Raw genomic sequence first — 15,488 nt, 5'->3', positions numbered from 1 at the left:
TATTATTGAACAGTCTTTTTGGTGTTATAAATGCAGGGACAGCTTAGCTGGATCCTCTCTTTAAGGCCTCTTACAGACTTTGAGATGGTTATTTCATAGGCTTGATTGACAATTCATCTCCAAGCTCACTAACCTCTTTGTTTAAAAGATTTATTTTCTCTCCAACGTGGCAGCTTGTTTCATCAAAGTATGACTGCCCAGAAATCATTAGAGGATACCAGCAAAATGGAAGTCACTGTTTTTTGAAATGTAATCATGGAAGTGACATCCCAATATTTTTGCTGTATTTTGTTAGAAACAAGTTATTGTGTCCAACCAGGACTCAAGGGGAAGATATCAATACCACAGGTATAAAAAGGCATAAATACCAGGAGGCACAGGGATCATTGGAAGCCATGTCCCATAACTCTTGCCTTAGTTATCTGTATATGTAAAAGCCGAAACGACCATTAGGACTGAATGACCAGAACGACCGTTTGACCAGTCGCTATGACGCGCATTGACCACCAGAGGGCAGATGCTCAACACAGGAGCTGCCCCCTGGTGGTCAGTGCACTCCCACAGCCAACCTCCCGTGGGCAGCGTCCAGTGTCCATTCCTTCTGCGCCTGGCCTGGTGACCTTGCCTCATCTCCTGACGCTGTGGCCTTCGGGCCCTAGGCTGGGACAGGGAACTGGGGTGGGTGGTGGTAGACACGGCCCCCCGGCCCCTTTCCTAGCAGGCTCACTCCTCGGGGCAAGTGGCCAACTTCCCACACCCCGTCCCTCCCCCTGGCCAGCAGGCCCTGATCAGCCTGGCCCTGATTGGCCCTGATTGCTGCCGGCCAGGCCTAGGGATCCCACACTTGCATGAATTCGTGCACTGGGCCTATAGTACAAAATAATCATGAGCAACATTGAGAATGAGTTCATAGATATTTTTTATTCGTTTTTTTCTGCTATTGTTGAATGTGAAGCCTCTTAATTTTGTGAGAATTTAAAAAAATTATTTTTAGTATATTTTGCAGGTATGCTGTCTTTGTATTTCTTTGCTTTAGTTTTTCAGTCTCCCAAGTAGGATTTCAGGTCCCCCTACACTCACACTTTACATTTAAGAGTGTGTGTTATATACCAGAAAAATTAAATTCTCTCCTTTTCCTTTTGATGATGCAGATAGTATATAGGCTGTCATTTATTTTGCCTGTATTGAATATTGAAGTATTCAGTAGTGCAGATGAGAAGTTTAGAATCTAATCTAGTGTTTCTCACAGTGTGGTCTTTGGTCAGCAACATCATCATCTCCCCTTTGTTAGGAATGCAAATTCTCTGGCTCCACTCCAGACTTCTGAATCAGACATTTTGGGGAGGCTCGGCAATCTGTGTTTTAACAAACTCCAGGAGGTTCTTAATGATTGCTGAAGTTCCAAAACTACTAATCTGTTCAGTTTCTTAGAATTTGGATACTACTTTTCTAAAAGCTTTAGGCCAGTACTAGAAATCTTACTTTTACTACTGTTATAAAACACTTTCCTGGAAAATAAACATTTTTTCCCCTACTCATTTTACAGATAAAGGATACAGAAAAGAAACACAGTACTTGCCTTGTGTATTTCAAGTCTGTTGGCTAGGCAGCACATGTGTTGGCCAATAAGGTCGGAGTGTTAAGAGCATGGGATTTTTGAGATTAAATTTTTCTCTCCTTACACTATTTCTCTTTTGTTAACAAAAGTCAAATGCTAAAGAGCGATTTGTAGATGGAGGATTATGTTGGCCTAACATAATATCACATGTTAAACTTTCTTAGTTGAATTGAAAATATATTTGATAATTGTCAAAGAATTGATTATGCAGTGTTTATGCAACTTTATAATTATGTTTCAGTGAACATTTACCAATAAAGAGCTGCATTGAAATATCTTATGTAGAATAGAGGCCTCATAAAAAGGTCCCTTTCTAGCTGTCATGCCAACTTTTTGATGTGTAGATACTGATTGGAAAGGCATCTATATAGACAGCATGATTTTTCTTTGTGTTCTTAATTCCTTTCAGTTGATTTTTTTAAAAAGTCTGTCCTATGATACTATTGTAGTAAGATTCAAATTAAAAGCAGACTATACTTAACAATTTGATTATATGTCTTATCACTGTTTTGTGAAAGTTTGACAACTTAAATGTTTTTGAGGACTAAATTTTGAGAGGTCTGATTAGTAATTTCATAGTTATTTTGCATGAATTCACATTTTAGTAAGCTGTAGTGAATGTGAGCATTAGCTGAAATGATACATTCTGCTCATGTGTTCATTTAGGTAAAGTTGTTAGGATTACAGAGTGGATTGCTGAATTTGATACAGTTCTTTGTCTTATACATGTAAGAATATAGTCAGGTATTTAAATATAAAAATTAGGTTACACAGTGAAGTTCGATAGTGCTAGACAAAAACCTATACTGTTCTAAAGAAAATCAGGGTAATAGTGGATATTAAGAATATTAAATATGCTCTGCCTGTCTTACTTTTTCCATTCAGTTAGGTGTCTGGGATTCTGCTGGCTTGTATTGTTTGCTGGATTCTTTTAGCTTAGTAATTTAAAAAGCAGCAAGATAACCACAGGGATGGATCAGAATTGCCTTTAAGTGTACATCAGTTTATGTAGACTTATGAAGGCATAATGATTTTTGAAAGATGATAGCTGCTTTACATATCTTTTTCAGTCCTATTGGTTTTATAAGTTTATCATACTCTTTATTTCATGGTGGTTAAATCAGATGGGCATTCTCCATTTTAAGGCTACTTGCTGCCTTAAGATCTTTTTATATAAACCTATTCTGGTAAAACTTAGAGAAAGTTTTAAAATAAATTATTAGCAGATTTTCCATTGACAAGAAAACTTTTTTGTTTTAAATATATTTTATTGATTTTTCACAGAGAGGAAAGGAGAGGGATAGAGAGCCAGAAACATTGATGAGAGAGAAACATCAATCAGCTGCCTCCTGCACACCCCCCCTGACCAGAATCGAACCTGGGACCTTTCAGTCCGCAAGCCGACGCTCTATCCACTGAGCCAAACCGGTTTCGGCGACAAGAAAACTTTTGAAAGTGATTCTCTTTTCATTATTTTTCCCCATGCATTTAGTTAATGAAATAATTATTTTCCCTCTTTGGACTAATTTTGATAAGATAGGATTTAGTAAACCATTTTAACTCTGTTGAAGTTATGGTATAAAATTTTTATGAAGTAATTTTTTTCTATTTTCCTACTTAGTAATGCTATTTTTCTTTAAACAAAAAGTAGTTACAGTGTGCATGCTGCATAAGTTTTACGTTAGGATTTAAGGGCACATTTTACTAGTATAAACTTAGAATGTCTGTACATAGTTGAAAATTTCTTTAAGTTTATAATGTGTGCAAATGAATGAGAGTCACTCAAATTAATATTTTCTGACTCCTGTAGAAGTAAATTGTCCATATTAACATGCCCTGTAGGTGTATATATATGAATTAACTATCCCCCTTTCTCTACTCCCACAAATCAAGGGAAGTAACTACCCCCCTCCTTTCAACCACAGTAAAAACAATACAAATCAACACTTGAATGTCCCACATAGCTTTACTAAGTGAATACCCATCATCTTCAGAGTTACCTTGCAGTATCTACAGCATTAAAGAGCCCATTGATCAATTTCCCTATTAAAATGTTAAAATAACAAGATCAGATGTTGATCAAACTTAGTGTTATTTTCATAGAGTTGGATATTTGTGTATGCACAAGTGTGCTCTTTTTTAACTGTTGTCTAACTTTGTGATTACAACTTGTGGGGGAAACCTGTTATCAAGTTGTTAGACTGGGTTTTTCATCAGGAAGTCAGATGTTATACTCGAATCGTTGGTCCTCTGCAAGAAAATAGAATGCTTCTCTCCAGTGAATAAGCCAGGATAATGAGGCGAGGGGTTTTAATTCAAAGGTGTTTTTTGGTGATGGCATAAATACATTACAGATTATAAAATCCAATTACTATATTAAATTTCATCACTTGTTTTTTAGGTATTCCAATAACTGTACCACCTCCAGGTAAAACTTTTTCCATGTTTTCTCCATCATTGTTAATAAACATGAAATTTCAAGCCTATAGTTACAGGAGGGACAGTGTTGATACGATTAGAATATGGAATAGGCTATTGGGATTTCAAGGTCCTATTTTCAGCTCTGCCTTTGCTTCATTCCAGTTTTAAGATAATTAGTTTTCTTATACCTGTCTTACCCATCTCTGTAGAAATAGAGATTCTGAGAAAATTCTCACCATGTCAATTGGTTGAAGAGAACTGAGTATAGGATAAAAAAATAAAATTTTTATTAAAAATACCAAGGAATTTTTTATATGATAAAGTGACTGTAAGAGACAAGAGAGATCATTTGTTTTGACTTAATTATGGTTTCTGATTTTTATTTTTTTCCCCTGTTGGCATAACTCAATAATATGAGTATATATGTTCTGAGCCACACTGTTAGGTAGATTGATAACTGGACAGACGGTTGTTCTCTGAGTGGTTAAATTGTTCATTGTTATAATGGTATGATCAATAGTTATATGTGGCCCAGTGTTATTTTTAAAAAAAAATTTTAGGGTTTTTGGTAGTGTGATACAAATGTGGCAGCAAGTGTGTTAATTTAGTTCAGCATTAAAAGCCAAGGAGCATAAAGAGAATAAGAAGTGAAAGTTCTTGGAAGGGTGGATCTAAAATAAAAATGACCTTGATAAACAGAAACAGTGGAGTTTAGATAGCATAGGAGAGTATACATATTTAGATATGAGATAGTCATTGATTGTCTATGAATGTGGCTGAAAAAGACTTACCAGGAGAAGTTATAAAGGAATCATTGGTGTGTCTTTTTAGTTTAAAAAGAAATGTGATTTTAAAAACTGTATAAAGCAGGATTGTGGACTCTTGAGTACTAATGTGGTAATTGCTAAACTGTATACTTCTAAGATGTTCAGTTGAGGATTTATAAGTCCCAAAACTGGATACAGGGAAGATGAGCATGGTGAATTTGAAACAGCTTGTAAAAAGGCCAAAACTGATTTAATTGGACTTTTGAGAAGGGTTAAGAGAACTGGGATTCATTTTTACTTAGAATACTAAAAAGGAGGTCTAGTGGAAATGTTTTTAATATGTAGAAGGTGTTAGAGAATATAACAATGGATTGTTTCTTGCCCTCATTCAGGATAGCATATGTATTGCAGTGTGAGGAATTTAAATAATATACTTTAATGCATTTCCCAGTAGTGAGAGTTGTTAAAACTAGGAAGCAATTGGTATCATAAGTTGTAGAATCTTAGTCTTTGTTGGGATTCTTTTTGCCTATTTGAATTGGAAAGTATAGAATAGATTAACTGTTAAAGGTCCCATTTAGCCACATTCCATGGTATTACATTTAGGTATTGTGAATTATTGAGAATGCAGACCTCATAATATCAAGGTGCAAATTATTTTCTTTCCAGACTAATGCAAAACTATAATTATATGCCTTTATTTGTAAAATAGTTTTTTAGGGTTGTGCTATTAAAACATATTTTATGATGGATATTCTCAGCCTTAAACAGTTATTATATCTACTGGTAAGATTTTATTTATATATTACACATTTTAAGGAAATTTCTACACATCTAAAACTCAAAAAAAATTTTAAAAGAGGTAAATGTTATTTTATTTGCTTTTCTGCTAAAATATTTCAAGTATAATATATCTGGTGGCAACACTACTGTTTTATATATGGAAAAGGTAAGGCATTGAAATTAACTTTCTCATACTCACAAAATGGGCTGTGTGTGGTGCTGAAAATAAGACCGAGTGTCCTGACTCCCAATTTGTGCTCTATGTATTAGACAAGACTCTTCATTTAAAATTTTATTACTTTAATACCTATTTATAAGCTTAAGCTCCATTTTTTTTTCTGTCCATTATAACATAGAGAAGCATGTTAACGTCCCCAGAAAAATTTAGTGATATGTAGCAACTTTGTTTCTCTCTTGCCATTAAATATACACTCTCTTAACGTGTTTTTTCCTTATTATTGATTGTTTCAGGTTTTCCTCCTCCACCAGGTGCTCCACCTCCATCTCTTATACCAACAATAGAAAGGTAAATAATTGTGCATATTGTGAAATTTTTATCATTGATAGACTTTTGCCAGAAGAATCATACATATTTTGGTAATATTTTCAAAGATTTGATTTTATAAACAGTAGTACCTGCCTTTTAATGAGTAAGTCTAGATCTATGTTAGTTACTTTGATATAAGCCTTGGACCTATATAGCTCAATAACAAAACACAAAAAAAAACTAAATGATAGTATTTTGAAATATCTTCCCTTGATTTATGACACACTGATTAAAGAAACTCCTAAATTGATTTTTGAAAATTGACACTAGTCAATTTTGTGGAAAATACAAAAAGATGACTGGTAATCATGAATAAAGCATGTCTGTTTTAGGATTGGGTAAGGACAACTGTTATCAGGGACCATAATAAAGAAAAGCTGCCTTATTCCTTGCTACCCTGCTGCAACTCAGCTTCCACAATGGAGGATTGGATCCATTCTGCATGGGAAAAGCCTTATTTTTATACCCTGCATTTATGGTTTTTGTTAGTTGGAATGCTGTACTAAATAATTTTTACCTCATGGATGGCAATAAGGTGTTTAACAACAGAGGCTTTGGAATAAAAAAGAACTGGTTCACATTTTGCCTTCATAATTTATCAGCTTTGTGCTGCTATGCAAAGTTTATGACTACTCTTTGAGACTTAGTTTCTTCTTTTACCAAGTGGGATTGATAGAATTGTGAAGATTAAAACAGATAGTGAATATAAAGCATCAACATAATTCTTGATAGATAGAAATCACTAATGGTAGCTATAAATATTTCTGCTTAATTGGCAAATAAACTCTACAAAATTAGTATATTTCTGAAAAAGTGATTTAAATGATATTGAAGACAAAAATTGTGAGAACCGTATTATATTCATAGCATTAAAACCATGCATATGATTTTCAAAGAACATGATAAAACTCAGTGAAGTGTAACTTGTGAGAACATAAAGATTTAATTTTATTATTAAGTCCTTCTTAAATATATGTTTTCTCAATCAAAATGTTAAGTATTATTTGTTGATCCTGTCAGTAGAGTTGAATTTCTGATTGATAACAGACCAACTTTTTTAAGACTAAATTTAAAAAATATATATATGTATTTATTGATTTCAGAGAGGAAGGGAGAGGGAGAGAGATATAGAAACATCAATGATGTGAGAGAATCATCAATTGGCTGCCTCCTGCACGCCCCCTACTGAGGATCGAGCCCGCAACCCAGCCATGTGCCCTTGACTGGAATTGAACCTGGGACCTTTCAGTCCGCAGGCTCACGCTCTATCCACTGAGCCAAACCAGCTAGGGCTTAAGACTAAATTTTAATTAAGTTTAAATATTATTAGCCTCAAAGTTTCTGTTATCTTGTGAGTTAAGAAGAATTCATTGGATTATTCATGTTATACTAGTAAGCTATATTTTTCTTTACAACTGGGTATTAGGTTTAATATATTTGGAGGTTAAAAATCCTGTGTTTTTACTATTAAAATTTAAATTATAGAATTAAAGCTTATTGTTGTTGTTAAAGAAGTCATAATTCTGCCTTTATGTTTTGTACCAAACTATTAAAATTTAGAACTTATTTGAACACATAAAAATACATTTTTTCTTCAACAGTGGACATTCCTCTGGTTATGATAGTCGTTCTGCACGTGCTTTTCCATATGGCAATGGTAAGTGTTTTTAGTTACCACATTCAATTTGAATCAGTAAAGGACTTAAAAATATTTTTATAGCAATAAAATCATACTTCCATGGTTTAAAATACTATTTTACAGAACAATTAAAAAATATTAACTAAAGGAGTAAGTCTTACATTTATGGTTTCTTAACAGAATAATTTTTCTTTATTTACTATACTTTTTAAAATTAATTAATGGTGACACAACAGGGATATTGATACCATGTCTTTTCCTAAAAGGATTTAGGATTTTTTACCAAATTGTCTTCATTGTCCAAAATCTTTCTGGTTTTTGTAGTATCCCACTAGCCTTGTTCTCATATTTCCTCATCAGTGGTTCATCTTTTCTTCTAGATCATTTGGCTAGGTCCTCAATCATGTTCACTCTTAACAACTTTATTCATTCCAAGAGCTGATACCACTTTTAAAAGTGCTGTGCAGCCGAAACTGGTTTGGCTCAGTGGATAGAGCGTCGGCCTGTGGACTGAAGGGTCCCAGGTTCGATTCTGGTCAAGGGCATGTACCTTGGTTGCGGGCACATCCCCAGTAGGGGGTGTGCAAGAGGCAGCTGATCGATGTTTCTCTCTCATCGATGTTTCTAACTCTCTATCCCTCTCTCTTCCTTTCTGTAAAAAATCAATAAAATATATATTAAAAAAAAAAAGTGCTGTGCAGTGTACTAGGTTTTAGAGATACAGTACACTAGACCTAGGCCTAAGTTTGCCCTTATAAAATTTATAGGCTAGTGAGGAAATAGCAGGTGATAGAAGAGGGTGTCATGGGAACATAGTACAAGGGGTCTCCCACTCTAGAGGGGTGGAGCTATAGATGATGTAACTTGGATTCAAAGCATGTTCAAAGACGTGGTGGTGAGAATGTGGTGGGCTTTTTTTTTTTTTTTTTAAATGTTTTTATTGACTTCAGAGAGAGCAAGGGAGAGGGAGCTAGAAACATCAATGATGATAGAAAACCATTGATGGCTGCCTCCTGCACCTCCCCCCTTCCCCGCCTGGGGATCAAGCCCACAATCCGGGCATGCACCCTGACCAAGAATTTAACAGTGAATAGTGACCTCTTGGTTCATGGGTCGACACTCAACTACTGAGCCACACCAGCCATGCTGGTGGGCTTTTTTTATGAACTGAAAGAAGTGTGGTGTGGCTGGAGTGTAAAGAATGCATGGTGAATGCCTAAAGATGAGAAAAGAACATGCAGGGCCTTATAGTCTTACCTTATGGTTTCAGCCTGATTCAGAGAGCTGTGAGGAGCAGTTTAGTGTTATGGTGAGTTGTGAAATGGCTAAATTTACATTGGTAAAGGTCCATTTTGGCTACCTATTACGAGGAAATTGTGGGTGGTAGATTGGCTGAGATGCATGCTTGATTGGGAGAACAAGAAGCTGTTAGAGTACAGTCAAGTGCTGTATAAGGACACTTCTGTCAGTGATGGACCAGACCATATATATGACTGTGTCCCATCTATAATAATAAAAGCATAATATGCTAATTAGACCAGATGTCCTTCTGGACAAAGCTGTGGGGGGAGGGTGTGGCAGAGGCCCCCAGGGGTAGGGGGGGTGGCCAGGGTCAAGTCCCTTTGCATGAATTTTGTGCATTGGGCCTCTAGTAAGATTATAACGGAGCTAGAAAATTCCCATCACGTAGTCGCATGCTTCTGGTGATGCTGTTATAAGTGCACCTACTGTGTTGCCAGTCATATAAAAGTATAGCACATACAGTTATGTACAGTACATGATATTTGATAATGAAGGATTATGTTACTAGTTTATGTATTTAATATGCTATACTTTTTATCATTATTTTTACAGTGTGCTCTTTCTACTTATAAAAAAATGTTTGCTATAATACAGAATGGCATGCTATGCCAGCCTCATACACCTCATGCTTACTGCATCTCTTGATTGCTTAATTTTCTCTTGTGCTTGATGTAATCTTGTGTTGTTTTTGTACAGTAACATGCTGTACAGCAAGCATGTCAAACTCAAGGTTTAAGTTTATATGGGCCACAAAAAAACAAAAACTTCAATTTTCATAGAAACATAGGTTTATTTCAGTGGAGACATGCTGAATACAAAGGGCTGAAATATAAATGAGTAATCATTAAAATAATAGAACATTTTAATAAAAATTAATATTTTTTCTTGAACATTAACTTAACAGACACTGAATAACTGCACCAATTAATAAGTGTAATGCGAATAAACCTATTTTTCTCGTTCTCTGAAAGCGAAATATTTCTTGTTGTGCACACTAAACAAGTCAGTGCAAGACTAATGACGTGGCAATCAGCTGCTAAAATACTCGCTGCTAGTATTAGTGGAGAGAAATGGTGCGCGTAAGGTGTGTAAGGGAAATGAATGCACCACGATTATAGTGATCAGTCATTAGCGAACATTGTAGTTCGTTATTAATAATTATGTATAATAGGATATTGTAAAAATTAAGTTACGACATTTTTATTAAGATATTTCTTACATACTGTTATATTGGCTGGGTCGCAAAAATATTTGTTGTGGACTGCATGTGGCCTGTGGCCCGTGAGTTTACTTGCTGTACAGGCTTGTAGCATAGGATCAGTAGGCTATACCAGATAGCCTAGGTGTGTAGTAGGCTGTACCATCTAAATTTGTGTAAGTTCACTCTGATGTTTGTACAAAGAAATTGCCTAATAATGTATTTTATAGAACGTATCTCTGTCGTTAAGTATGGTACATGACTGTCATCCATGGGAAGAAATTATGGTGTCCTCTTTTTAGGTAGAACCATTGGGGAATGGAGGAAACTGAATAGTTCAAAGTCTTATACAGTAGAATTTATCAGTCTTGGTGATATGTTTGCTATAAGTATCAGTCATATACTTATAGTTACCCTTTAGATATCTGTATCAGAGGGTTGTAATGTCCTTCAGAACCACCTTGTTCAAAGCCACATATGCCATTCGTTCATATCAAAAAGTAGCCTTTCTGTTGCCCTGGCTGGTTTGGCGCAGTGTATACAGTGTCGACCCGCAGACCAAAGGGTCTTGGGTTTGATTCCAGTCAAGGACGCATACCTGGGTTGTAGGCTCCATCCCTGGCCCCAGTCAGGGTGCATGTGGGAGGTTTCCCTATCTCTGTCTCTCCCCTTCCCTTCCACTCTCTCTGAAAATCAGTGGAAAAAATATCTTCTGGTGAGGATGAACAACAACAACAAAAAGGCAGTCTTTCTGTTGACTGACTTGTTTCACAGATGATACCACTTTTTTTTTTTTAATGAGTTCCCAGGAAGTCATACTCATTGGGTTGAAATCTTTGTTTATGTGTCTTTTATAAGTCTTCAACCATTAAATGGGGACCAGCATTTTCCCATAAGATGAAATTCACTGAGAATACATTATAGCACCTTAGTCCTGCCATTTAATAAACACTCAAATATTAGCTGTTTTATTTATGATTATCCCTACCATCTCCCACAAGCTCCAAGTTCCTTCCCTATTCTACACTGTTAGGCAGTGTAGCATAATTGTTAAAAATAGGCCCTGCAGTTAGACAGGCTGGGTTTGAGTACTAGGTCCAACTTATCTTAGTAACTAACTTTGGATAAGTTAAATAACATAAGTAATTTTTCTCATCTTTATATGAATTTTGAACATAAAGTGCTGAGCGTAGTACCTGTAATATGTAAGTACTTGATAAACATTACCTATTAAATTAATTAAAATTTTTACCTCTTATAGCACTTCTCATTTTGTGCTTTGTGACTAAATTCCTTGTGTATGTTTTGCAATACAAGTGAACATGAGGAATAGCTCATATCAGAAAGAATAAGACTTCATTCTTGAGATTACATGCACAGTTTCTTTGTGGAAGATTTCATTTTTTAAAAAATGCTTATTAAACACTAGAGGCCCAGTGTATGAAATTCATGCACTGGTAGGGTCCCTAGCAGCTGCCAGCTGCCAGCTGCTGGCTGGGGCCTTCCTCTCTTCCCTTGGCCGGCCCCACTCCCTGGTCAAACTCCTGGATGAAATCCCAGTCCAGGGGACAATTTGCATACTATGCTTTTATTATATAGGATTTTACTTTTTCTCAAAGTATTACATGCATAATTTTAATCCCTAAAGCAAGCATTTTATGCTCACTGTTTACCACCCCTAACTCTTCTCTGAGGCTTTTTTAAAAAACTAAAGGACTTTTTCAGTAATAATAATTATAAAACATTGTAAAAATTAAATACAAGAAAGTTAGGAGTTTTCTTTATCTTGTCAAAGCAAGCTTTGGAATGGAGATTGTACTTATAAAATAAGACCTAGTTAAATTTTTTTGAAGGAATATGGAAGAACATAAGCACTTTTAATGGTTTTTAGTTCTGATAGTCTGCATAGCATTTCTACATAATATCACCTATTTCTTATTTATATAACTTCAGATATCATGTGTTATCTTTCTACTATGTTACACCTGTACCTTGTTTACTTACTATCTCCTTTTCCCACCAGGGAAATTTCAACATTATTTTTGTTCCTTTTTTCATTTATATACCTACCCTCTTTTTCTTATACCATCAATCACAATTGTTCATCTTTCTAAGCCTTTACCTCTTCCCCCCTGCTTTCCAGCTTTGGCCAGCTGTACTCATACTTACAACATTTATATTTTGTCCTGCAACCAAAATTATCTGTGCCCTGGCACATTTTTTATTCTAAAAACTAAACAGTAATCTTATTTACATTATTATGACTGTGTAAACATTGTGTATTATAGAGATAACTAGAGGCCCGTTGCTGGAAGATTCCTGCAAGAATAGGGCTTCCTGTGGCCATCTCCGCCGCCCTGCCTGCTTCCCTCCCTTCTCCACCGCCCCACTTGCTTCTCCGCAGCTTTCCTCCCTTCTGCAGCACTTGGTACGCTGTCTTCAGTCTTTGCTCTGTGTTTGGATATGCTAATTAACCGCAATCTTGGTTGGGTTAATTTGCATACTTGCTCCTGATTGGCTTGTGGAGGTATGGTCAATTTGCATATCTCTCTTCTCGAGCTGTGACTTGTTTGGCTCAGTGGATGGAGCATTGGCCTGCGGACTGAAGGGTCCCAGGTTCGATGCCAGTCAAGGGCATGTACCTTGGTTGCGGGCACATCCCCAGTAGGAGGTGTGCAGGAGGCAGCTGATCGATGTTTCTCTCTCATCGATGTTTCTAACTCTCTCCCTTCCTCTCTATAAAAAAATCAATAAAATAAAATAAAAATAAAAAAAACAAATTTGTATGTTTCTCTTTTATTAGTGTAGATTATAATAAGCCACTCAAAGGAGAACATTCCAATGGTAAATATATTAAAATTATTGTGATATACTTCATCAACTATGTAAAGTCATACTACATTTTAATTGTGGGTTCATATTTGGATCTTGACTTTCTCAACTTTGAGTTTATTAAAAAATATATTTTCCAATGCATATTTTCCGCCCAAAGTTGTTTTTTTTTTTTTTAATCCTTACCTGGGGATATTTTCCCTGTGGGTTTTTTTTTTTTTTTTTTTTTTTTTTTTAGAGGTGGGGGGGGGGGGCTGGGAGAGAGATAGAGAGTGAAACATCACCTTGAGAGAGACACCCACTGATGAGTTGCCTCCCATACACATTCCCGACTAGGACTGGGGATTGAACCTGCAACCAAGGTACATGCCCTTGACCAGGAATCAAACCCAAGACTCTGGTCTGCAGGCTGACGCTTTACTCACTAAGAAATACTGGCTAGGGCTCCCTTAAAAGTTTTCAAATTTTGTTTTTCTTGTGTACTTCCTTAACCCATCTAGAAAATGGATTTTTGCCTATGTTATAGAGTAAAGGTATAATTGTCCGAGTGCAATTTGTTGAATAAGTCTATCCTTCTTGAGGGATCTATAGTGTCACCTCCATTCATGTATCCAGTTTCATGTATGCTTGAATCTGTTTGTGTGCTTTCTAGACTATTCATTTGGTTTATTTAACTACTATCTTGTGCTAATAATGCCATACTATCTTACATGTAAATTTTATAGTAGCTCTGCTATCTCATTCAGCAAAATGTACCTTATTCAGCTTCAGAAGTATTCTTGAGCCATTGCTCTTGCATATTCATTTTAGAATCAGTTTTACAAGTTTCATGAAAAGCTGTTGAAATTTTGATTAATAACTGACAAATATATTATGCTTATTATATGACAAACACTGTTAACTAATGTAATCCTGACAGCCTTACAAAGTAAGCATACTGTTATTATTTCACTTTATGGAGGAGGAAATTGAAGAATAGCCAGATTAAGTAATTTTCCCACTTTCCACAGTAAGTGGCAGAGTCACGATTTGAAACCATGCAGCCTGGCTCTGGAGTCCTTGCTCTTATACCATAGTATTGGATTTCAGTTGATGCTCTTATCAGGGGTCCTCAAACTTTTTAAACAGGGGGCCAGTTCACTGTCCCTCAGACCGTTGGAGGGCCGGACTATAGTTTAAAAAAACTGAACAAATTCCTATGCACACTGCACATATCTTATTTTGAAGTAAAAAACAAAATGGCAAAAATACCCGCATGTGGCCCGCGGGCCGTAGTTTGAGGACGCCTGCTCTAGATCAGTTTGTGTGGAATTCACGCCTTACAACATGATTTCACCTATGAACAAGGACTCACTCTTCATTTAAAGAGATGCTTTTTAATGTGTTTCAGTTACATAATTATCTCTATACACTTGCATTTCTTCAGTTAGACTTAGATATAGGCACCTAATGCTTTTGTTGTTGTAAATGATATAGTCATTTGAACTGTGTGTTCTGTTTGCCTATATTGAGAAATAGAATTGGTTTTTGTTTTATGTATATTTCTATGTAAATACAGATATATACATAAATAAAAAAAGATACATATATTGATCATGTAGCCATTTACCTGTTGAACTCTCACTATAATTTGTCAAGTCTCTTCAGACAAAAATATCAGCAGGTAATGATTTTGTGCCCTCTCCCCCTCCCCCCCTTTATCTTACATTCTAAGACCTCAGTATAACGAAGTATTGAAAGTGGAGTTCTTAACATCTTTTTTTTTTTTTTTTTACACTTTTATAATTTTTGCTACTTTACTGTTAAGTTTTTGATAGAACTCTACATCAGATTAAGGAAAATTTCTTCTAATTTTCCAAGTGCTTTTGAACTATATGAATATTGACTTTTATCAGCTGCTTTCTGAGATGATCATACTGTTTTTCTTTAGTCTATTAATGTGGCAGATTTATAATATTTTTCTAATATTAGGCACTGTTTATTTGTTGACATACATCTAACTTGGTCATGATTAATTACTTTAAAAAACACTGATTTGTCTAGGATTTTGACATCTAAGTTTATATGTAAGATTGGCCTGTGATTTTCCTTTATTTCTACTTTCCTTAACTGGTTTTGGTATTGAGGCTATACAAGCCACATGGGATTAGTTAGAGAATGGTCTTTTTTGCCTTTTCTCTGGAAGTTTGTGTAATATTAGAATGGTCTATACTGTATAAGTTCATAAAAACTCAGCTGTAAAACAATCTGGTTTTGTGGGAAGGTTTTAAATTACTGATTTAATATCTTTAATAGTTACAGGATGATTAAGATTTCTTTTTATTCTTGAGTCACTTTTCTTTGGTAATTTATTTTTAAGAAGTAGACTGAGCTAAGTTTAT

The 15,488-nt window shown here is 35.5% G+C and overlaps 1 protein-coding gene across 9 annotated transcripts in view; it reads left to right on the top strand.

Moving 5' to 3' along the window:
• Positions 1–15,488, top strand: part of FIP1L1 (factor interacting with PAPOLA and CPSF1) — an 80,909-nt gene that overhangs the window by 53,785 nt on the left and 11,636 nt on the right. For 5 of the 9 annotated variants that reach the window (XM_054728992.1, XM_028143804.2, XM_008140308.3 and 2 more), the window contains 3 exons: positions 4,020–4,046; positions 6,061–6,115; positions 7,738–7,793. In XM_054728992.1, coding sequence (XP_054584967.1) covers positions 4,020–4,046; positions 6,061–6,115; positions 7,738–7,793 — 138 coding nt within the window. The remainder of the gene's footprint in view (positions 1–4,019; positions 4,047–6,060; positions 6,116–7,737; positions 7,794–15,488) is intronic. The other 4 variants (XM_054729022.1, XM_054729009.1, XM_028143802.2 and 1 more) reach the window with 1 other exon arrangement.

This window comes from Eptesicus fuscus, chromosome 2 (assembly GCF_027574615.1).
Source record: "Eptesicus fuscus isolate TK198812 chromosome 2, DD_ASM_mEF_20220401, whole genome shotgun sequence".
In the NCBI taxonomy this organism is placed as follows: Eukaryota; Metazoa; Chordata; class Mammalia; order Chiroptera; family Vespertilionidae; genus Eptesicus; species Eptesicus fuscus.
The sequence above is the reverse complement of the archived record's forward strand: the minus strand, read 5'-3'. Positions and strand labels throughout refer to the sequence as shown.